We start from the raw sequence: 23515 nt of genomic DNA, 5'->3' as shown, positions 1-23515 counted from the left end.
AGAATGTCCATTAATAGTTACTAGTATTGATGGAATAAATCCGATGAGAATTAGATGTTTCTAAATTTGTTGTTCGTTAAATGTGATTGGTTTAATTCCACTCCCAATCAAGGGCCACCAATGGTGGTCCACCATTTCTTAGATCATAGGACATTTTAAAAGGGTTCTCCAACAAATCTATTGCAATGTTTTCTTGTGGTGTCTTTTAAATATCTTTAATTCGACATTCAACAGAAAACCCAGCGAAATTTGAGTATTGAAGAAACAAATAAATTCTTAAATTGAAAAGGAATCGTTGATGCAGGTGCATCTAAAAATACAGAAAACGATTATCATTCAAGTGATATTGAATTTCGGTCATATTGATAAAAGTATCTTTCACTGAAGCACTTGTTTCGACATTTAAAACAGGTGTAAAATTTACACTTTATCCAATGCAGCAATGAAGGTAAGGAAAAATAAAGTAAAAATAACAACAACAACAACAAAACGTGAAATCATACTCGACTCCACCAGCACCAGCATATTAACATTTATTTGTATATTAAGTACCTATGTTAAGAATGGAATGAAATTCACCCCAAAAAAGTTCTTTTTTTTTTCAACGAAATAATAACTATCATTTACCCTTATGTTCGTTGACCTAAACTAATGGCACTTTTGTACCCGTTCAGATCGGAAGTTTTTCAGAGGTATTTCGAGCATACTACTACTTTTGAGAAAACAGGAAAATCTGAAGTTCTCTTTTTTGCGGACGGCAATATCATCTGTTGTTCGGCAGACGCTTTTCTATATTCAACAAAATGCTTGTCAAAATAAATGAAGTAAAAGATTGTGTATTGTGTTCTAGAAAATGATTCGAGCAAATAAAGTAAAAGATTCAAAGTATTGGAGACAAAAAACCTATCGAAGCATAATATAGATTCGATTTTATATAGGGGTGTATATCTGCCGTCCGTGAAAGTTCATTCGAAAATGTGTAGAATTCTTAGGTCTTTCAGACTGTAGGAGAAGGAAAAGAGGATGACGTTACCTGCAAATAAATGAGGCAAAATGTTTATCACATATCTTTTCATCACCTCAAGTACGTTAGTTCTTGACCGTGATATTTAGCGAAAAGTTGGCATAGTTATTCCAATATTGAGCGACAGATTTCATTACACTTTCATCGGATAGGATATTTCGAATCCAACAGGGAATGTGAATATTTTTAACAATATTTTTCAGTTCATTTTTTGTAGACAAAATGGTCTCTACCTTTCCAGTAATAACTTGAGTCACACAATATTTATGTATTTTCATTTTGACGCGTGACACTATTAATCACGAAAAAGGTAATGGATTAGGTGGTTTTTTTCTAGTGCAATTAAGTACATGTAAATATACGTAGATAGGATATCCATACATACATTGACGTGTCGTATAAATTTATCTCTGAGAGCGTTTGCACTCGGACTTTTCCTGTCGACAATTAGGGCTATTGTCGGGTCATTATCTTACAAATAACTAATTTGAGGAAAACATTTTCATTTTTCCTTCGCTCGTCTCATGGCTAATTTGGCGACAGGTTTAATTTTAGATACTAAAAGACACTGTGGAGTGGATACACCAATTTATTCAATAAAAATAAATTTATAACTATTTCATAGTATCGCGCTTGAACTAATGACGATTTAACAGGTCTATATTCAATAGATGCCCCAATTTGAGCGGATCTTCTACTTTCAGTTGAGTTATGTTCAACAATTTTAACTTTATCAAATAATTTTCTTCCTCTGTATTACACAAACCGGGTGATGTTTTACTGCATCCGGTGACACAGGCAGAACATGCCGGTCCAACGTCATAAATGGGCTCATTCGGGACATTCGCTGAGGAATAGTTACAAACAAAAAACAAATTCTGACGTGCATCATTATCAGTGACGTAATATACCAATGCACATCCGATATGACCACAGCTGGCTCGAATCATTTGAGCGAAATAATCGGAATCGTCACTGTAAAGAATGTTGGTTGGTTTAAGGCATAAGATCAGTTATTTTAGAATTTTAGTAAGTTAAACACCCTGAAAAAGATCCATATCGTTGAATTTCGTTGGCAACGTTATCGGCTTGACTTAACCAGCTGTCGATTATTTTTTTAACAGTTTTGTTGATATCCATTTTCTTAGTGGATTTTATGGAAAACAATGCAATGTTTTGTCCAACGTCACCATACTTTGGTGTGTTTCTACATTCATCATGTACGTACCGACAGGTTTTAGCAGTGTACAGAGCATTTTCAGCTAGTTCGCTTTCCCATTCCTACAACAGGTACTAACATTTGTGAGAAAAGTTTTTTTTTTGTTAACACTTACATTGTTACCATCTTAATCATTCGGTTGGCAGGTTTCAGTCCTTTGTAATTTCCTTCAGAGATACTTTCTCGTACCTCATTATGGATGTCGACAATAAGACGCTTCAGTTCTTCAGTCATTCGAACTTCCTCAGCATTTTTAGGGCAGTCTGGCCCGAATGACCCATCTTTTCCGCAGCGACAATGTCGTTTACCCTTGCAAAGTTCTTTTGAACAATAATTCGTTGTGAAACTGGGCTCAATCAGAATTAGAACCAGGTTGATTACTAGTAACAAGTTATTTATTCCCAATAGCAACATTGTGCAAAAGTCCTATCCATTTTATTGAAGGTAATTTCTTTTATAAACTTTGTTTTCGTGACTTCCTCAAGTCTTTAGAACGAATTTTACGACTCTCGTGTTGTACTTTATACTTTAATAATCGAAAAGATTCATTAAATCTACTTTAAAGTTGAAGATTGATACAGGGAAATTCACGTTGTCGCTCGGAAAGTTATGATATGCATTGAAGGAGTACTAGTACTAGAAATATACTGGTTACATTAACTTGGTCGCACATTCCCCAAACCCCAAGATTGTATCCCCTCAACCTTGTGACAATCGTTGGTCATTTTGCGATTCTGAAATAGTTATTTATGACATTTATGACATAATACACATTGTGAGACTAATCAAGTGCATCGCACTCGATGTCATAAATAACTATTTCAGAATCGCGAGTTGCATTAATTATATTTTTCACAGGTTTTTCGCTGAAAGCAAGCGTTAATGTATGATCGAATCTGCTACTTCTTTTGATAAAATTGGTTTTCTCAACAGATTGATATACAATCTTTTACTTCATTATTTTTAACATTTAATTTGCTGACAAAATGAAATTTAAGACCAAAATTTTTTTAAATGTGTGTGTGACAGCCTCTCCTGGACACCATGTATCTTTTTATAGGAGATTTTGCGACCTTATAACATAGCTACATAAAACTCATTCTATCCAAGAGAAGAACGATCGCAGTACATCAAACTCGAGAGCAAACTAGGCTAGTGCGGGTGGGCTTTGCAGCTTCTGGAAGCTTTCAAATTTAGGAAGAATATTTTATTTTGAGTAAGCCACACTACAGTTCGGGTTTGAGTTTAGCGCTCATAACATAAACGTTGGATCGAATGCAACTGACCCAGACACTTTTAAAGATAAGGAACACCCTCATACCAAAAGTTTTCTTTTCACTAATTTTACTCTATTCCACGAATTCGGTTTTTCTCAATCTAACTGCGAATATAATGTACATGTCATGCATACACATCAATATTAACCCACCCAACCATTCAATTTTTAAATCATTTAAAATAGCGCCAACAAATTTAGACGGAAAATAAAAATCAAATTTTAGTGTTGCGGTAGAAAAGACTATTACAGGTTGTCGGCAGGTAACTATATTTCGTGTGTTATACCATAATTGTGCTTGTCGCTGCTGTTTACATTAATTTTTTTTTGTTTAATTTACTCTCATTAAATTGTCAGTCGATGTTTGTTTTAGAAATATTATTTTGTTAGAATATACAAAACTCAATTTGTAGTTAACTGGATTGAGTATACATATTAACTGTACTCGAATAAAACGCTAAATTTGTTCTATTGATTTTCGGAAGTAATTGGTTGTTAGAGGATATGTGTGTAGAACCGATTCTTTTTTGTGTGTTATCGGGGGAAGAAATATTTTTTGAAAGAAATGAAACTAATGTGCATATTGTTCAGTGAAACGTTTGGTTTCAATGTGGTTGTGGTGAAATATGTAAAAAAAGCGAACGATGTGCCCGAGAAATTATTATCACAAAAGGTATTTTAGCATGTCGTCAGGTGGCTATTCCAGACTAAATGGTGAAAAAGGTCACTACATCTATTTATAGCAACGTTTTCATCAAATTCGCCATTTCACATTATCGACAAAACATACCCTTCCTTATTAAAACTATTCGGAGAATATTATGTATATAACATGATAGAAAAAATAACGTGGTGCGCACACTTCTGCACAAACGGAAACTTTTATTAATGAGCAAAAGGTTACCTAAGGATAATAATTTTTTTTAAATAAAAGAAATCAACCTGAATGTTCGTAGCTAGATGGTAATCTAAGTATTGATGAACAACAATTTCGTAATTTCAAATAATGAGTAAAATGAAATGGAATGTGTCCGATCAAAGAGACAAAATTTCAATTTATTAAATTCAATCGAGAACAGTAAATTTTATCGATGTTATACGGAATGAACGTAATTGAGCCATTATTATTACGTTGTTTCGTGTCGATAACAATAATATTATTTTGTGAACTGCGCCCATGTAACTTACGGATCAATTAAAATTGTCAAAAATATTTTACGTAAATGTTTGCTCAAGAATGTTCAATACATTTGTATGCAGACCATTCCCTTGCTATCGTTAAGCTTTTTTTTAGCAAGTAAACTCAAACCATAAACCCATTCCATTTGATTCGTCATTTATAAGTCACAAATCATTATGTGAAGGGAGTCGTGAGACTTAAACTTTATTTCGATCAACAACAAAAAAAACCACTGTAACTAAAAAGTCGTTCCGTTTCTTCGTTGGAACACACTTTTGGTATATATTAATTGTTGGCAAAATTATGATTTCAATAAAAAGAAATCAAATGACATGGAAGTTGGCATTAATATTTGGTGGAATGGGCAAGAGGGTGGGCCTTTAAGGTATGAATAAATAATAAATAATAAATAAAACACGCCATGCCTTTCGTCGGTATCCTATGTACTTGAAGCTAAGCTAGTTTGTGCTTCCGTGGTCATTTTAGTTCACCAATAAAAAAGTGTAGATCGTGCAGCCCTGACAGACTGACAACAATGTCACATCTTAGCTTAAATATTTGAAATTACTTTTACTAAAATCTTATCTCGGAATGTCTTACGCATTACAAACACCATATTTCAATAAAAATTACCTTGTCAAAAAAATCACACCTCTTGGAATAAAAATGGATTAAATGGGCAATTTAATTCCATACGATTGAAGGGCCAGACTGGCTATCGAAATGTAGGAAAAAGATCTTAATGATAAAAGGCTCTACTTTTGCTATAGTAGCCTTTTATCATCAATATCTTTTTCCTACATTTCACAAGGACACCTCTCGGCATCATTGCATGAAAATTACAAAATATAACTTGTAATTTGCCTAGTCGCCACATATCGCCATTCCGGGCCTGGCCATTTATATTGTCGCTAAGTATTGTAGTAGCATGATATGGTCCATTAACCTGTTACAGATGGAATATGACCCGTATTTATTTTTCTTCGATCAAAGTATTTTTAATCGCTTGATTTCAAATCTTGTACTTCAATTTTTTTAACATGCATTTTACTACATAAACGATCTTATTACCCTGAGCTTGTCGCTATTTTTGTCGTCGTTATCGATAACAGATGAATAGCCGTATGTGACAGGTTGAACTAGAAGATCCGTGCCGGACTGGCCCCATGGGCGTTCGGGCGATTCATGAAGGTCCTTTTGATTTTTGTATGGATAACGGGCAACGAAGGGCCTTTCAAAAAATTTATCCATACAACGTCCGAAGGGCTTTTTTGAGCCAGTCCGGCACTGCTGGAAGTAGAATGCTCCAGACCGTCAGTTAGTTTTTCTAATCGTGATATTGAAAGTTTAGCTTAGATGCTTTTCACGGTCCTGTTTTTTCTCATCTCAGCTGTTGTACTGAACTGTACCGAGTGTGAGTCTATGTTGATTTCTAAATTTATATCCGATTTAAGGTTCCGTTGACTGTCATTTATAGGGCTAAAGAAATTATATTCAATCACGATCACGATTTTGGTTGTAAAGTCACCCTATTGGTTTAATAGGAACAATTCAACCATACTGCCATGTCTTATGTTCTATTATGCTACATTATATTAATATTCTATCATCGTGTATCGCACCTAATATAGATTTTCTCATATATGTGAACTTAAGCATACAATACGATTCAGTTCATATATGTAGTCCATTTAATGTATCGTTTCGTACCAAGCCAATTTTTTTACAAGTTTTTGGTAACTTTCGAATGCTTTATATTCGCTTGTATTTAGGCGTATAGTTTTGACTACAAAAAAAATCCGGGCTATATATAAACACCATAAAAACTAAATCAAATGATTTTTGTTTTTAGAAATGGTTATGCATACACGCGCATAGACGCAATATACTATTCTGATGATTACATCCGTTAGACATCCGTTAATCGAGTGCTGGATATTTTAAATGCTGCGAATATAATTTTATTTCTAGATTTATATACCCGTGTATATTCATCACAATCCATTCCACTGTCTTCGCATGCAATAACCTATAGCATTTTTTTATAATAATAATACACTATCGTCATGCAAATACCAACATAATATCAACCAAAATCCATCGAATACAATACAATTTGAAATGAACATAAACTACCACTACCATCAATCCATCCCTATCGCACCACCGACTAAAATGCGATTACCATCAGACCATGAATATGAATACCACCTTTTCCTTTTTTTTATATATCATCAACATAATAATGTTAACGTTAAACCCTACATATATATACAAAACTCTTGGATTGAACAGAATGTTGATGGTGTTTCAGTTTGAAATAGTTTTTTTTTAAGTTATTAGTTAGTTGTTCGTTGAATGTTGCTAAGGATACTGTGCAAGTTACTTAGGTTACTCGATAAACCAAAACAAAGTTATACACAATACGCTATACTATAAACGCGGTAAAACTAATTTTTCTATTGGAGTTTTAGGTAGGAAAGTCTTGTGAAATGGGATTTTCCTAAAGTATATTTGCATTTTCAGTGAATACAATGTTCAATAAAGCATATGTATAGCTAGACTACTAGGCGAATGAAGAAAAAAAAATAATTGCGTAATCCACCGATTTTGAATAAAGTTTATTCGATAAGACCAAGTCTTCGTGAGCAGTTGAACAAAACTTTTGAAGCAGTTCAAGCCTAGCTTTTAAGCTGATCTGGTTGTTGCAGAATGGCAATTTTTACTGCTAACAAAAAAAAGTTGATTGTTAAAAAAATGTGAAAAATTACTTTTGTAAAAACTTAACATTTTTCGTTTTTGATTTTTTTCCTTTTTTTGATTTGATTTTATTTTGTTTGTGTTCTTCGAGACGGATTTCTTGTGATAAAAATTATTTTATTAATTTCGATTACAATTTGGATTTTTTGGAATTCGTTTAAATTGGTCGAATGTAAGTAGTAGTTTAACCATTTTAACCACTTCAATTCAATTATTGTTACTCGAAACAGGGTGGATTAATTATCAAATTTTGTTAGATAAATTCGTGGGGGTGTGGAACGTAAATTTTCGTTACTTAGTTTTTACTTTTAGGTTTTTAGTCCTTAGAATAGGTGCATTCACCTCTCACTATTTCCGTTTTTTTACGTTTTTATGATTTCAAAAAGTTTTAGCAGGTGCAAAATAGAATGGGATGGGTAATTTGTTAAAAGTACAAGTGAATAAAGGTGATTTTCTTCCCAAGGTATTTTGGACATGCATCACTCCAGTACTGAATACTAAATAATAGCTTAATTCTATGGAATGGAAATTTTTGACTTTATCAATAATAGTTATAACTCCAATTCCGTAAGGACAAGCTCGCCCAATTGATACATATTATCCATCTGTTATTATACGACAGAGTAAATACAGGTAGATTTAACTAGGGGCCTGACTTATCTAGTAGCCAAATATTTTGCGAAGTAAAATTAAATCAATTATGTCAGTGTTCATTTGAGTTCATTTTCATTCAGTGTGTTAGGTCCTTACCCTTATTTAAAATCCGAGAAATAAATCGCTTCTGCCAGTATTTACTTTGTCGTAGTTATTACAGCGAAGGTAAAAATAAATTATTAATATCAATTAATTGGCAAAATACATGAGAAGCAAATGTAGTAATTTCCTGTAGAATCTGTTAATTAGATAAAATCCAAAAGTAATAGATTTCATGTCTCTCCCAATGACATTCTTGTCGTTGTATTTTGTAAGGAAATTCGAATTTTTTGACTTAATTTTCTCATGAATATCGAAAATATAAAACTATCGAAGTAGGATTATTAATCTTAAGAGGCACCGGTACTTAGCTAAAATTGTAGCCTACATTTATGTGCCTCATATTTCATTTTTATTGATATCTTTTCATCAGAATCCTTTTTGAAAAATATACGACCGCAATTCTGACCACGAATGTGTGAGCTTTAAATCAAAATTAGTTTTGGCTGAAGTCGTTTGACCAGCTCTGAGAAAAGTGAGCAGTTTAACGAAATTTTCATAAACTGCTCATTGTTGTCAGAGCTGGTCAAACTGCTACAACCAAATCTATTTTCTGTTGAAAGCTAACACATTCGTGGTCGGAATTGCGGTCGTACATTTTTTAAAAAGGATTCTGGTGGAAAGATATCATCAAAACTAAACTAAAATACAGTATTTAAAAATCGCCCTAATGTATGCTTTTCAGTAAAGTGCTGGTGCCTCTTAAGTCTTTTCGATTTAAAGGGGTTTTCTTTAATGAATTCTAAGACTACCAATAGCTAAACCAAGTACCAACTTGTCAGCACTTTCCGAGTTGGTTTTGGTGTTACGAATTTTGTGTTGGCAGCCGTAAACGCCGTAAAATTGTTTTTAGCGATGAGATTTGTTGAATAAAAGGCAAGAACTGAAATATCGGCAGGACTAAAATTTAAAACCTCGCAGCAATTGGATACTCACTCAGATAATTCTATAAACTCGTCGTGACACGAGAGTTTTTCTTTTAGACCTTGCCATACTTTTTCTGCTGTAATTTTCATAAGAAGAAAGTGTTTCTTATACAAATTGTTAGTAGGCATCTTTTGGAGGAAGAAAGTAATTGTCATTTTTCGACACTAGTTTTTATGAAAGTATAAAATTGTAAAAAAAACTGGATTTAAAAGTCGTGAGTTGTTTCTTATGAAAAATACGGCAGTTTTGTTATGATGAGAACCTCAAATTTCAATAGCACAAAGTTGCCGCTCTTGAGACAGAATAAACATTTTCAAGCAGTGCCCAAAAACAGATATTTCACCGAAAAAATCAAGGATCTGAAAGAACAGGTTAAGACAACTCTGAGTTGATCACGAAGGCGGTGACACACAATTGCGTCAACGGCTGAGACGTTTTTATGTAAAATGGAACTTAACAAAAACAAAATTCTGAATTTTCGAGAAAAATATTTTCTTCAAGTTGATTTCTCACACTATCTGTTTAAAAAATTTGGTGTCACCCGCTTTCGTGGTTGTCTTAATCTGTTCTTTCAGAACTTTGGTAAAAATGACCAATAAATTGGAAAGTAGAAATAACTGACCATTACTGACCATTATTTGGTGTTGAGGAATTTCGCACCAAGTTATTCACAATAACCCACAAAGTGACATTTTCCTTATATGAAATGTGTCATTTTGTCTATTATTGTGAATGACGTGGCGCGAGATTCCTAGCAGCCCATTATTTCAATAAAAAAGAAAATGGCAATTTAAGGTTACACCATTGTAATCGTATTACGAAAAATAAGTAGATTGACTCGTTGACGAGTATTCTTCAACAGATCAACAGAAACGTAATATGAAACGAAAGATTGAGTTTTGTTAGATAAATTGGCATTCCTGGTATACCACCACGTTTTATGAGAAGCAAGTTTTGTGGATAAACATTTCAGTAGATTCTAAATACCGCGTTTTCAATCTTCATAGAAACATAGACAATCGCATCATGATATAAGCATTGAATCTGTTACTTCTGTTGTTCAATTGAAAACTTTCTGGTGTTCGATAAAAATTCTTTTCCTTCATTTGTTTAATGTTTTTTCGCTATATAAGACAAGAGTCTATCAGAGCTCATTTGTTATTTTGTCGTCATTGTCGATAATAGATGGCTAAGCCGTTTTTCATTATGATATATAGATTTGCGAAAATTTGCTCTAACAAAATTGAAATGAAATAGAACTTTCGAATCAACGCACATTTATAAACTGTTAATCCTAAATCTTGGCACTGGGAGAATTCACAGTTGATATTCGAATCTGTGGATCTTTTCGTGCCATTATTTAAGATTGATCAAATCGACCATTAATTGTTGAAAAGTTAATTTAAAACTTTCTTACGACGTTGCACTAAAAGCTGTAACGTATGGATATGGGTGTATGAAATTAAAGGGGGGTGAAGTAAGAAAATAACATGAACATAAAACCGTAATTTTAAGCTCACGAAAGAAAAATTATCAGATTATCAAAATAAAAACTTAATTACGTAAAAAAGTATATTGAAGAAAAATTCACGTTACGTGCAGTCGAAACTCATAAAATTTCCATTTAAATCAATGCTAATTGTATAGGTATACAGATTTTTCCAACATGTTCCTTACACCACCCCCACCCCCATATTCCCGGCCACACTATATTATATACGCCTTTATAAGGCACAATTCAACTCAAGCAATTCGCTGTAGTTTACTGTATAAGTTATAGGAAGGTAAAAACTCGCCCTAAGTAAATTTGTGAAAAACATGCAGAGTCAGGAAAGTAATAATAGACCACAGAGCTTAGTTTTATTTATCGCACCTGAAATCACTATACAATTTAGTACAATCGCTGGTTTATTGGCATTTTATGTATAGAATAGCATTATTAGGCATAATATACACACACACATGAGTACATAAATTAATATGCCTTGTGTGTAGAACATCTACCTCATTTTTCCTTTGAAAAAACAACATTTCCCGTCTTGATGGTATTGATTAAATAATTTTTTTTACAGAATTTTATACACGACAACGTTTGGATTATAACGATGGCGCCACAAAATTCAACTTTATTACATGAAAACTTTGAATCATCGTCAGAGTTGGGTCGATTTAGTCCAATTTTTCCTTTGAATGATAAGAGGAGGTGTGACGAAGGATTGCGTCAAAGAAAATCGATTTCCAGCAAAGAGCTTCGTATCGAGGTATGATAATACAGTTCCAATAGCTTAAAATAGATTCGAAATTATTTTTGAAATGATTTATCTATAGACTCGATTGAATTGAGCTTTAGCAACCAGCAACCGTATCACTATTATGATTCGAATCTATTACTTCTTTTGATCTATTTACGTATTTACAAGAGATTGATAGGAAATCTTTTACTTAATTAGTTCTATCATGTATTTTGGTGTGTAAGATCAGAGGTCATCATTTCTATTTTTGTCGTTGCTGTTGATAAGCCGTCAGTAAAAGATTACGTTGAGTTTCAGAACTGTTTCCAAACCAAGGCCAATCAAGCTTTCTAATGATCTTCACTTGTAATTTTAAATTGGTAGTTCTTCAGAAACCGTAATAACAGTAATAATAACGAATCGAAATAAACGCGTCGTATGCATCGCTTTCGATTCCATTGAATGTATGTATGATGCAATTACAAGGTATTTCGTAGCAACGAAATAAGTTAATAAAAAATGAATGAAAAATTAAAGCTCACCAAACTAGTTATTATTATGCGTAAAGGGGTGGAAAATTACTCAGGTCTCGCTCAAAATTACTAGTAATTTCTAATGAAAAATTTATGAGAAAACGTGGAACAACTCCGTCAAAAGCGCAACCACTATATGTAATACATAATTGGATGCATGAACTTTGAAAATTGTTTATGATATCTACTGCAATTTATTGAATCCATTGAATGACCCACATTGATTTGCGTAGTATTCAGTTTAGAGTTAGACCCTCTGTGACAGTGTTTTAATGAGGTTTTATGTTACGATTGATCCCTTTAATAAATGAAAGAAATTAAAGCCAAGAATGGAAAGAATTGAGGAAAACTGTAATATTGCGTAATATAGTTGGCCCCCATTCAGAAATAAGAATTTTCTTTGTTTTTTACTATTTCATTATTCTCATGCCCACAACAAAATAATATGTAAATGAACTTTCCATTCTTTATTCGAACCAACAGGAAGACAATGAAATTCCAATCTGGATATGTGGTGAACCAAGATTCATATCAGGCATAATGAGCAATACAACTTGCTATGAATTAATTCAAGCGTTGATCGATGATGAATTGCACGACAAGAGGAACGAGAAGGGAAATGTTGGTAGGTATATATTGTAATTGTATATGTATATCATGCGAAAAGTGTTTAAAAAGTCGATTTGCTTGTGTTATGTATATGTAGTTGGACATTATAGTTGCTACATTGTTAGAATGTGACACAAAAATTTATTTGAAAGTTGCGTGATTTTTAGAAGGCAGGAAATTTCGTGAAAATTTCTTTTTAACTTTGAGTACTAACATCGTCAGGTGGACTAACACAAACGACTAGGAACGTACCCCATACAAAAAGGAAACTTTTGACTTTTATATAAATCATTTATATGGAAGGAGGTGACACATACGCGATTTATTTCAGCTAAAACCAAAATTGAAATTTTATTTAGTGTAAATTATCTTTAGTTTTTATCGTAAATGCCTAGAGTAGTTATATACAATAGATGCAACATGAATATCGTTCACTGCAGCCTATTTTTAGTTTTTCGATAAATTATTTAAAGTACTAGATTTGTAACTCCATATACTTCAAGTAACAATGAAGGCTTAATTAGTAATTCTATACTAATAAGAAAGACTATTTAACAATGTACTCGATATAGATATGGATAAATAGCTCCGTAATTCAAAAAAAATCATTTTAATGAATTAATTAAATTTTATTGATTCAATTTCTGTCGCCATACTGTTTCTATCTTTTTCGCTTCAAATATTTCACACTACCTCCCACACATTAAGCATACCTTGACAATTATTTGTCCGTTCACTGTCTATAGAATGATGTGTTAGTTTACCAATTTATGCCATTCAGTACTCATTGACCTGTCTACACGAATTTTGCGCATAATTATGGATTCAAATTAAAAAGCACAATCAACTCAACACGCTGCACAATATACTGCAGAGCTAAAATATAGAGAACATGCGTCTGTCGTGTAAATAATTATTTATAAATTACAGATGTTGCGGTGTCGCGTGATTTGAATGACTACGTGATTACAGAATGTTGGCGTGATGTCGAGCAAGCATTACCTGGAGAGACATATATTTTACCCATTTGGCAAGCATGGAGTACGGCTAGAAATGAGGTAAGTGCATTGAAAATAATGTCAATATTTGTATACACGGGGTAGAGAAGTAATATTCGAATAAATAATAAATGTGATTATAGTTGACCACTTAAATTATTACATTTCTGTACAGTCCCCAGCCAAACCCCTTGTCAAGTTTTTCTGATTTTATTTGATAAGTTGGTCGCTTTGTTATTTATTTATTCGAGTGGTTCGATGTGTTTATTGATTTGGCTTTATGCCGCATTTTCTATTATGTGGCGACAATTTATCAAACCTATCATTCAATGATCGCTGTATATGGGTTGGTTTTGCCTAAACTTTTGGTATCTAATTATATGAACTATGGTGGTTGCTATTTGCTCTAGAGTGATGCCATTCGTCGTTTTTCAAAACCCAGTACGTTGAAAATCCATTTTTTCAAATAACAGAACCAACCCGAATAAATATTCAAACCATGACAGAGTAAAGTTTATTTTACTCTGCCGTGTTCAAACAAATCGGACCGGCAATGCCCGCCCCTTTTTTTTCACATTAAAAATTCAGTAAACGTCAATTTCCTCTACATATCTGGCATTTTTAATACGTTTCTCGATGAACTTAAAATAACTGAACATGTACAAATTCGGCACTGACAAAAAAGACTTTGAAATCTTATCTATGGCAGGTAATCTGTCTCCAGGTAATGTTTTTTCTCATACAAAATACGAGTTACCTACTGCAGATAACTTTATTTTCCATATGAATTAAAGTTACCTGGAGACAAATTACCTGCCACAGGTGAGATTTTAAGATCTTTTTTGTCAGTGGGGTCGGTTTCTCTGATCCTTAAATCTAAAATTCCATGAGAACCAACCCGAATCTTTGGTTTTACAACGCGAGCCCTCACTATTTCAAATCTTGTACTTCTTTAACATGCATTTCACTATATAAATGACCAGAGTTTTTCATTATTTTTGTCGCCGTTATCGATAGCAGATGAATAACCGTATGTGACATGAGAGAATTTTGTAAACTTTTAAATTTCCCTTGTGTGACACAACACTGTCATAATTAACAGAATTCACTCGTCAAATGAGTTCCCTCCTTCATTTCCACTCGTCAAATGTCTTTTTTTCCTTATTTCCTCAGTACTTTCTAAAAGAATTCAGTTAACTCCACGCTAGCATTTGTCTTATCTATGGTGATTTATAATTAAGAAAAATTAAACAAAATAAATTATCTACAACATGAAACGAAAATATTTTCATTTTTCTTGTTTTTCAGATTAAATTCAAACTTAAGATCAATAAAAACAAGGTTGGGCACGACAACGAATACAAAAAGGTAAGCGAAGGTACAAAATTCAGCACTCTATGAAAAACCCATGAATTTCCTTTATTTTCGTTGGACATGAAAGCACGAAAAATAATATTTTAAATACACACAACCCTTGTGCATGTATATTATATCGCTGGGAACTGATTGGTGTTACTGAGTTTCGTGTTTCAGTCTAAATATTTATGTTATTATACGCACGAGAGAAAATAATGGCAGGGTATTAATGTGGTAGTTACACTTTCCAAGACAAACCTTAATTTCATTGACGAAATCAATATGCACTGCAGTCTATTATTGCAGACTTACTTAGGGTAAATGGATAAAAAACCATTTATGCCCATGTCCATCTACTTTCCAACCATGTCATATTCTGTTGACTGATGTAAATTAAAGACTAAGTTTCGTATCCGTGTATTCAAACTCATTCAACTCCTATTCACACATTCATACAATCAACTATGCCCACAAAGAACGGACGTCGTAAGAATTTCTAATAACTAATTCGTTCCCAACGGTGCTAAAATACAAGAGAATGATCTGTAAAGTCAAACTTGGATTTGAAAAATCGTTTTAAACCTTTCACATCATAGGGATAGGGACGTGTTATCGAATCTATTACTTGATTCGTTCCATGTTATTTTCGACACATTTACTTATTTGTTTTAACTAGCATTTTACCATATAAGACAAAGTTAGCTAGAGCCCAGCATTTACTTAAATGTTAGACATTTTTTTTTATTTTCTCCAAAATCAAATTCATTCAACAGATTTCATTTTTTCAGTCTGTAGCGGATCCTAAAGCGAAAAAAAGGAAGTTCGTAACTCTGAAAAAGCTTATCAAACGACTAATTCATCAATCGGAAACTATTCACGATCACTTATCGGTGATTAGGTAAGCAATGTTACCTTGTAAAACATGCAAGTTATTGCCCTAAAATAACTCTTTTTTACTTTAACAGCGACAATCATCTAGAGAAGGCAGGGACGGCGAAGCCAGACAAGAAATTATATGATCCTAACGTAATGGCTAATTTTCTCCGAGATACCGATGCAACGCACAAAGAAAACATTTACGTTAACCCATACACCAGCGTTCCCAATCCAATCGACATTGACCAATGTGACGAGCTGTTTCTGTTAATTGACAACAATGATGACGATCGCGACAGCGGTGTTCATGTTGAATATGGACAATATATTCTCAACCAAAAGTGCAACGCATCAATGAAAGCTAAATTATGCCAAAAAGATCAGTCAAATCAAGACTCTGATTATCAGGAAACGCCAAAACGAAAACTTTACTCAAAGAAGCAGAAGAACAAATTGCGAGAAAATAATTTGAACAGTAGACTATCCAAACACAATCTTCCTCCGGCGGGTTTTTTTTCGGAAATTGAGAAAACATCTAGCCGATACGAGATTATACGGCTCGAAATTCTGTTCCGCATTTCTGATATGAAGAAATTGTTGAAAACTGAAAGTGATCTGACTAAAATTCTAGCGAAACGATGTGCTCAATATCGATCGCAAAATGAAATGTACACGGCGAAGATTGGTTTAGAAATGCAGATTGAACGAATTCAAGCTAATTTAAGTTTTTTTGCCAAAGAAATCATTCGGAATGAAATGCAATTGTTTGAGGTTAAAATGGAAATCAAGCAGAAACAAGGAATTATTAGAAATTTATATCGAATGCTTAAAGAGGAAGAGTCGATTTGTGGACTGGTGGGTGACGGATTGTCAATTGATGATCTCTTTTTGATGGAAGATAGTAGCCAAGATGTTTGCGAAAGGGTGAAAAATTGCTTATCACAAGAAAATGATATATGCTTCGTTGACAATATTTATGAATTTTGTGATAATAATAGCAGTATGGTTGTTTAATGTTTTTAATAGGATGTTAAGATGTTAAGGTTAAGTTAAGTTTTCTACTAAAACTATATTTTTTACGAAATATTTAAAACTGAAATTTAATAAAAAAAAATCTTTTCGATTGTCTTTACTTGTTAATACCGTAACTACAAAAGTGTTTCTGTTGCTCAGCTTATTATCGCCAACAGAAGATGAGGAGGTATGGGAAAGGACTATTGGGGAACTAGCAGCCGATTTAACTCAACTTGAAATAATGAAAATTAAGAAAAGCAACGCTATTGATGTGAAGTACCGACCGAGGCATAAGAAATTCAGTTTTGTTTCATATTTGATATAAAAAAAACTCAATGCTCCACATCTCTTTATGTCAATTTGTTGGCTGGCTAATTTCATATCCCAAATCTAGTACTTCAATTTTTTACAATGAATTTTACTATATAAGGAACCACATTCCCCAGAGCTCGTCATATTTTCGTCGTTATCGATAACAGATGAATAACCGTATGTGGCAGGTTAATTCAGATAAGTTGCTGGTAAATAACAAAACGATGATATGAACCGAGATAGAAACAATTAGACGAAGTGCTTGATATTGATACAGATTTATAATAAAATTTGATCAAATCGTCGATAAGTTATAATTGGAATAAAGTAGATAATTACTTGTGGAAAGTTACTCAATTTATCGATCCAAATGCGACTAAAAAGCGTTTATGTCTTCTGTCGAACGTTTCGTAATTTTGTTTACATCATCAGCGATGAATGGAAAATGAAAATGAAAATCGGTGAACAAAAATAATTTTCAATGTTTACGTTTGCTGTACTTGACAATTATTCATATGCTTTTTAGTCGCATTTGGATCGATAAATTGAGTAACTTTCAACAAGTAATTCCACATTTCCACGATCAAGAAAAGTACCAATTCCTTTGGTCAAAACCAGACAGGAGCGGTTCATTTGCGAAACTTCAAATAAGAGACCTAATACACTGTATGAAAATGAACTCAAATGAACACATAACTTGGAAAATTGTATTCGCAAAAAATATTGGGTTACTAGATTAATCATCGCTCCTGCCTGGTTAACTTTACTCTGTCGTGCTTTGGTTAACAAACAAAAGTAGATAAAATAGGAGGTGAGTAATGCGAAAATCAGCATTTAGTGGAGTTGTTAAGATGAACATGATAAGTATACTGTACCTTGGTATTTTCCAAGTTTGTATATGGGAAGGTTTACTGTTTACGCCAATCTCTGGGGCCGTTATCGAAAAAAAAATCCACTGGACTGTGCTGTAATTCTCAAACAAAATTGTAGCGCAATTTCAGTTTAGTTCAAATTTTGTATCGAAATACAGTTTGAGATAGTCATAAGTGCTATGTTTTTTTCGCGATACGACCCATATAGTACCTTGGAAAATACCAAGGTAGATAGTATACTTACAATGTTCGTCTTTACATTCCCCTATATGTTGGTTCAATTATGAACGCATTATCATGATTCCAAAGTACGATGTGGTACTCACAAGACATGTGAATTTGATCCTTTATCCGCCCGAACTTATCTATCCCTTTCACTAAACACAAAAAATTGCATAGAAACTCGGGACATCTGTTTTGAGATAGACACAATATTTTGTGGACCACTAAGTTATAGTCAACCATTTAAAAACAGGTGTAATTGGCATCGAACTAACGTGCTATTCGTCTATTCATCTAACGCGTCTGAACGACATTACATCCCCAACTATATCTACCTTGGAAAATACCACAGAGTCATACTCGATAGGTGACATAGTGATGTTCAGCACCTAAAACATGTTTAAAATTGACAGCGCTACCATATCATTTCTTGAGTGTAAAATCTACGGAAAACAGAGACTGATTGACAATCGGCTGCTCCTATAGAGTGTTTAAGTAAGAGAGATGGCGAACCGACAACCTATTGTTCCATCTCGGGGTCTGCTGTCAGATTATTTTGTATTATCGATGACAGCAGACCCCGAGTTGATTTTCCATGTTACTCTACTTAAACACCGTATTAATGGAAATGGAAAAATGTGGGACATGATGTTTGCACAGTTGTTCCCCACACACTGTATACAATCGCTGAAGAATTGTATTTTGTTCCATATTAGAATATTCTTCAATTTCTAAACAACGGATGAAAATCCATTTGTGTTGAAAATGTCTCACGTTCAAAATCAAATTTTTAATAACGACTCCAACTGCCACTCACCAGTCAGCTGGCTGCAGCAGTGTTGTACAAATAAAAACTAGCAGCACTGATTTGACGGATTTGACACTTCAATTTATTTTGTTGACAGTTTTTCCTGTGATTAGTGGAAAGGATAGTTTCTTCCTAACTTGATTCAGCAATTTCACATTTAATTCAATTTAAAGCAGGAGGTTAATTCCGAAAACAATCAAAAATGGATCCAGCTCTATTACGAGAACGGGAGGCGTTCAAAAAACGGGCGATTGCTACGCCAACGTAAATGATTTTACTTTTTTTTCATTCTAATTCTGAAGGAAACTCATTTTGTTTATATATTTTGATAGCGTGGAGAAAAAGAACCGACCTGAGCCCATGAAGGAACCTCCCAAACCTAAAGCACGTCCTGTCAACAAAATAGACAGCTCCAAGTAATGATTGAATGCCCAAGTGACATCCGATTGCCCAGCAATGATTTGATTCAATTCGTTTCAGTTACAAGTCAATGACAGGAAGCTCCCAATACAGATTTGGTGTACTCGCTAAAATCGTGAAACATATGAAAAATCGCCACCAGGACGGTGACGATCATCCGTTAACAATTGAAGATATTTTAGATGAAACAAATCAGTTAGACATTGGAACTTCCGTTAAAACTGTAAGCCTTGCCTGTCCAGTACAGACGTCAACAAACCGAAATCATTTTTTTGAAATAAAATTTTCTCAGTGGCTGCAAACCGAAGCCCTGCAAAATAATCCGAAAATCGAAGTATCGCCCGATGGATCCAGATTCGCATTCAAACCGGTCTACAAAATAAAAGATGGCAAAAGCTTATTGCGATTGTTGAAACAGCAAGACTTAAAGGGATTGGGCGGTGTCCTGTTGGAAGAAGTACAAGAGTCACTTCCTCACTGCGAAAAGGCGCTCAAAAATCGTGCCAATGAAATTGTTTACATAACACGACCTATCGATAAGAAGAAAGTCTTGTTCTACAACGATCGATCAGCTAATTTAACGGTTCGTTTGCACCTCAGTCCTCAAAATTTATACTCGAAATTTGTACGTGTTCTTTGTAGGTGGACGAAGAATTTCAAAAATTATGGAGATCAGTTGCTGTGGATGCAATGGATGATGGAAAGATTGATGAGTATTTGGAGAAGCAAGGGATTCGATCAATGCAAGATCATGGCCCTAAGAAGCCTTTAATACCGAAACGAAAGAAACCTCAGCAAAAGAAACGGCAATTCAAGAAGCCCAGAGACAACGAACATTTGACTGACATTTTGGAAGTATACGAAGACAATACGATAACGCAGGAGGGTGCCAAAATCGCACCGACTAGTTCGTAATGGTTGTTATGTATTTCTGGAGCTTTGTTAGCCGCATCTGAAGATACAACTGCAGTTGGTTGTAGAAAAAACGTTTAATTAAAAAATCTTAAACAAATGTCAGCACCTGTAGAGTAATATTTGCATTTTCTAAGAAATAAAATTGAGCATTGAACTATAACTGCAGCGATCGTTAGACATTAGTTCGTATAAAGTGGACAATCGCCTTCGTGTTGCATACACCATTTCGGCTGTAAACCTTCGGCAGCTATTCCATTTTCCACTAAACGATCGCGATGAACCAACATGCGAGGTTCGGCATCTCTCCACGAAATAGTCGGATCGGACCACAATCTTTCAGCTAAAAGTGAAATACAGTTTAATCCGCCCGAACGTGTACAACAAAAAAAAAACGCTTACCTAAAGCACTAGCGCGAGGCCAAAAGCGACCATCTAAAACCTGTTCATCGGCCTGTTCCGACCACAAAGCGGCTTCACCTCCCAAAATCTGTGACTTGTACGGACCGGCAATGATGCCAAGATCATTTTTGTACACTTTTTCCCATCCAATGTACGGCGAACACCAATTCGTTCCTTCACCCACCCAAGAGCCATAGCCACAGTCGAAGTATAATGCATCGTAATTGGACAAAATCAGATTGTAACCGCGTTGAAGTAAGTCCTGAATTTTAATGTCCCCACCGGTAGTCCATATCTGAATGATGTACCGAGAATTGTCCAAGTATTCGTCCACGTATGGAATGTCTGTCAATCTGGATGTCCACATTACGATTGGTAATCTGTTCTTCGTTACTTTGTCGACCCGTTCCAGAGCATTGTTCTGGAAATGGCCCCATAGCTTCATGAAATCGCCTTCTTCATGGCCCCAGCCCTGTTTCGTCATCCAAGCTTTCAGTTCAGTGCTGGTATTCCAGCACGAGTGAGAAACTTCATCGCCACCCATGTGAAACACGTCCGGATATCTAAATATTTCCATAATTTCCCGATAAATGTCCTCTAGTACCGTGTACAGCTCATCCTTTGACGGATCCAACTGGCCGCACGGTGGTTCCACACAATACTTTTGCCATGGTTGAGCGTTAAAACAGACTGTCAAGTTTTTACCTTGCCAGCCTTCACCCACATGTGCCGGAGCATCGAATTCGGGTATTACGCGAACACCTCGCACTTGAGCGTAGTCGAGAATCTAAAAATTTTTGGGTTATTTTTATTGGATTGTAGAAAACTTCGAATGATTTTGTTCGTACCTCACTGATGTCCTCTGCAGTGTACACTTTATCAATCGAATAGGCACCAAGTCGGGATAATTCTGGATGAGATTTGAGTACTAGTGGAAAACTCTGCGAGTCCGTGATGTGCCAATGGAATGTATTGAGTTTAACCATGCCCATGCCATCTAGAGATAGAGAAATCATGAAAATATGAGCGGAGACTTCATAGACTCAAAACTAGTACCAATTGTACGCTTGATTGATCCAACGGAAAAGTAGTTACGTGAAGTATCTAAAAGCAATCCACGATGCTTGAATACGGGTTCATCAATAATGTCAAAGTCCGCAACGATCTGTAATTGAATGAGACACAAAAATCAGTACCTCACTTCCTTCGACAAAGTTACATGAAGTCTAACTTGTAATTCCCTGCGAATGTCATCAAACACTACCATTTGCGATAGCGTTTCCAGTCCATGTCTAGCTCCATAAATGGAAGGTGATTCAATTTTAACGTCGATATCATCACCTCTATCGACAGTCACAATTTTGTAGCTTTCGTTGGTGTTCATGGTGAGTATGGCATCGTTACTTTCAACCAAAATATCGATACGAACTCTTTTACCGCCATCATTTTTAACATTATGCGGAATTTTTGATTTTATTTGCTGGATCAGTCGATCCCTATTCTCGTCCCAAAAACGTTTTTGGTCCTTATAATTTGAGGCACTTAGCACTACCGAATTAACATCAATTTTGGCCATAACATTTTTCAAATTCACCGAACCGGTTGGTTTCGGCCACAACGTTCCGATGTCGGTTCCACAAAAGATTTTGCACACTTGCAGACTTACTGCTTCGGTTGTTGAAACTGTGTTGATGCGCGTTTTAACGCATCGACTGTTCAGGCATTCGTAGCCCCACACTGGCCTATTGATGTAAGGAACTCGACTAAGTAGAGGATCATAAATTAACAGGAGATTTACCTACTCGTTTACATCTTGGACGGCATTTGTGTGAACGATTATAAATATTGTCAAAACGAGGAACGTTGTGTACAGCATCGTTGATGCGTTGAGCTGTCCAATAGAGAAATACGAGAGGTTAAACATGAATGTAATAAATTGACCGTGGAAATCGCTTACAAAACAAAAAAATTATTTTGTTAAAAAAATTGCCCTAGAAACCTGAGTCAACGAATTTGTTTGATCGATCAAATGGTCTGTCGTTGAACGATTGACTCAATTGGGTTCACAGTAATACGAATTAACGAATTAAATAAATAAAAAATGCTGGTCGGACACGTACTTATGGTAACGCTTTGCTCTAAATAAAGACCGATTTCAAAACTTTAATTCGACAATCATTAAAGTACCTAGGTCTTCTCAAAGACTGGTACATGTACGGAGACAAAAATGCATCCAGATAACTAAATTGAAATATAATACAGAATAAATTGAATAGTAAAGACAATCAAGATTAAAGAAATTGCGTCGTCAAGGTCCGGTTGCACATTAAAAGTAAAAAGATTTCCGATCGATTCAAGAGTCAGGTTTTTAAGCTTCCAGTAATATAGTTGTTCGTGACAATGTAGACCTTCTTACCGTCTTTTATTATTCTATTCACGAGTAAATAACTAATCACAAACAACGAGATACACACAATAGCATTGCTTCACTTAAACTAAATCAATACCGTCAACAACCACTCACTTATATATTTTCTTAACATAGCAATACTCTTTATCGAACAAATAAACTATTGAAATTTATTCGAAACGTCTCCAAAACTTAGGTATAATTAGCAAATTTCGGCCGAGAAAGAACTTGTTTCGGGATGTTATTTATCTACCTAAATTTTGGTGTGTAAGTCAGACAGTATATGAAAGCTATATGACATCAAAATGCATAATAGAGAGAGGTTTTTGACATTTTCATACCCAAGGAATTTTATACTGTCGGTAGGATTAGACAATAAAAATATTTGCGCATAAATATTT

The 23515-nt window shown here is 34.5% G+C and overlaps 4 protein-coding genes across 6 annotated transcripts; 2 read left to right on the top strand and 2 right to left on the bottom strand.

Moving 5' to 3' along the window:
• Nucleotides 1-1603: 1603 nt before the first annotated feature.
• LOC119079458 (antigen 5 like allergen Cul n 1-like) lies at nucleotides 1604-2682 on the bottom strand. The gene is made up of 3 exons (XM_037187383.1): nucleotides 2367-2682; nucleotides 2067-2305; nucleotides 1604-1999 (listed from the first exon to the last, which is right to left on the bottom strand). The coding sequence occupies exons 1-3, from the start codon at nucleotides 2655-2657 to the stop codon at nucleotides 1663-1665; spliced, it is 867 nt and encodes a 288-aa protein (XP_037043278.1). The 5' UTR covers nucleotides 2658-2682; the 3' UTR covers nucleotides 1604-1662.
• A 4306-nt stretch (nucleotides 2683-6988) lies between these two features.
• On the top strand, nucleotides 6989-16883 carry LOC119079332. Its single transcript, XM_037187140.1, has 7 exons — nucleotides 6989-7631; nucleotides 11212-11400; nucleotides 12387-12528; nucleotides 13443-13570; nucleotides 14819-14878; nucleotides 15655-15764; nucleotides 15832-16883. Exons 2-7 carry the CDS (start codon nucleotides 11245-11247, stop codon nucleotides 16754-16756), a joined length of 1521 nt encoding a protein of 506 aa, XP_037043035.1. The 5' UTR covers nucleotides 6989-7631; nucleotides 11212-11244; the 3' UTR covers nucleotides 16757-16883.
• Nucleotides 16884-19058: 2175 nt separating this feature from the next.
• On the top strand, nucleotides 19059-20465 carry LOC119079333 (general transcription factor IIE subunit 2). Its single transcript, XM_037187156.1, has 5 exons — nucleotides 19059-19234; nucleotides 19303-19386; nucleotides 19451-19613; nucleotides 19683-19973; nucleotides 20033-20465. The coding sequence occupies exons 1-5, from the start codon at nucleotides 19173-19175 to the stop codon at nucleotides 20303-20305; spliced, it is 873 nt and encodes a 290-aa protein (XP_037043051.1). The 5' UTR covers nucleotides 19059-19172; the 3' UTR covers nucleotides 20306-20465.
• Nucleotides 20365-23436, bottom strand: LOC119079312 (chitooligosaccharidolytic beta-N-acetylglucosaminidase). 3 transcript variants are annotated; one of them, XM_037187110.1, is made up of 7 exons: nucleotides 23121-23436; nucleotides 22507-22595; nucleotides 21936-22446; nucleotides 21761-21869; nucleotides 21553-21701; nucleotides 20705-21491; nucleotides 20365-20645 (listed from the first exon to the last, which is right to left on the bottom strand). In XM_037187110.1, exons 2-7 carry the CDS (start codon nucleotides 22578-22580, stop codon nucleotides 20485-20487), a joined length of 1791 nt encoding a protein of 596 aa, XP_037043005.1. In that variant the 5' UTR covers nucleotides 22581-22595; nucleotides 23121-23436; the 3' UTR covers nucleotides 20365-20484. The 3 variants fall into 3 exon arrangements, with proteins under 3 accessions (XP_037043005.1, XP_037043013.1, XP_037043020.1); XM_037187118.1 differs by having other exon boundaries at nucleotides 23113-23409; XM_037187125.1 differs by lacking the exon at nucleotides 23121-23436 and adding an exon at nucleotides 22825-22957.
• Between the last annotated feature and the right edge of the window lie 79 nt (nucleotides 23437-23515).

This window comes from Bradysia coprophila, chromosome III (genome assembly GCF_014529535.1).
Source record: "Bradysia coprophila strain Holo2 chromosome III, BU_Bcop_v1, whole genome shotgun sequence".
NCBI classification, from domain to species: domain Eukaryota; kingdom Metazoa; phylum Arthropoda; class Insecta; order Diptera; family Sciaridae; genus Bradysia; species Bradysia coprophila.
The sequence above is the reverse complement of the archived record's forward strand: the minus strand, read 5'-3'. Positions and strand labels throughout refer to the sequence as shown.

What these genes read in the sequence shown, in the direction of transcription:
- LOC119079458 (XM_037187383.1), bottom strand. Translation starts at nt 2,657, where the DNA reads ATGTTGCTATTGGGAATAAATAACTTGTTACTAGTAATCAACCTGGTT. An exon ending in CCAACCGAATGATTAAGATG is followed by an intron (nt 2,306 to 2,366) that starts GTAACAATGTAA and finishes TACCTGTTGTAG; the next exon opens with GAATGGGAAAGCGAACTAGC. An exon ending in CGATATGGATCTTTTTCAGG is followed by an intron (nt 2,000 to 2,066) that starts GTGTTTAACTTA and finishes CATTCTTTACAG; the next exon opens with TGACGATTCCGATTATTTCG.
- LOC119079332 (XM_037187140.1), top strand. Translation starts at nt 11,245, where the DNA reads ATGGCGCCACAAAATTCAACTTTATTACATGAAAACTTTGAATCATCG. An exon ending in GAACGAGAAGGGAAATGTTG is followed by an intron (nt 12,529 to 13,442) that starts GTAGGTATATAT and finishes TATAAATTACAG; the next exon opens with ATGTTGCGGTGTCGCGTGAT. An exon ending in GATCACTTATCGGTGATTAG is followed by an intron (nt 15,765 to 15,831) that starts GTAAGCAATGTT and finishes TTACTTTAACAG; the next exon opens with CGACAATCATCTAGAGAAGG.
- LOC119079333 (XM_037187156.1), top strand. Translation starts at nt 19,173, where the DNA reads ATGGATCCAGCTCTATTACGAGAACGGGAGGCGTTCAAAAAACGGGCG. An exon ending in AACAAAATAGACAGCTCCAA is followed by an intron (nt 19,387 to 19,450) that starts GTAATGATTGAA and finishes AATTCGTTTCAG; the next exon opens with TTACAAGTCAATGACAGGAA. An exon ending in TTGGAACTTCCGTTAAAACT is followed by an intron (nt 19,614 to 19,682) that starts GTAAGCCTTGCC and finishes AAATTTTCTCAG; the next exon opens with TGGCTGCAAACCGAAGCCCT.
- LOC119079312 (XM_037187110.1), bottom strand. Translation starts at nt 22,580, where the DNA reads ATGCTGTACACAACGTTCCTCGTTTTGACAATATTTATAATCGTTCAC. An exon ending in GCCGTCCAAGATGTAAACGA is followed by an intron (nt 22,447 to 22,506) that starts GTAGGTAAATCT and finishes TTACATCAATAG; the next exon opens with GCCAGTGTGGGGCTACGAAT. An exon ending in GCCTCGCGCTAGTGCTTTAG is followed by an intron (nt 20,646 to 20,704) that starts GTAAGCGTTTTT and finishes TTTCACTTTTAG; the next exon opens with CTGAAAGATTGTGGTCCGAT.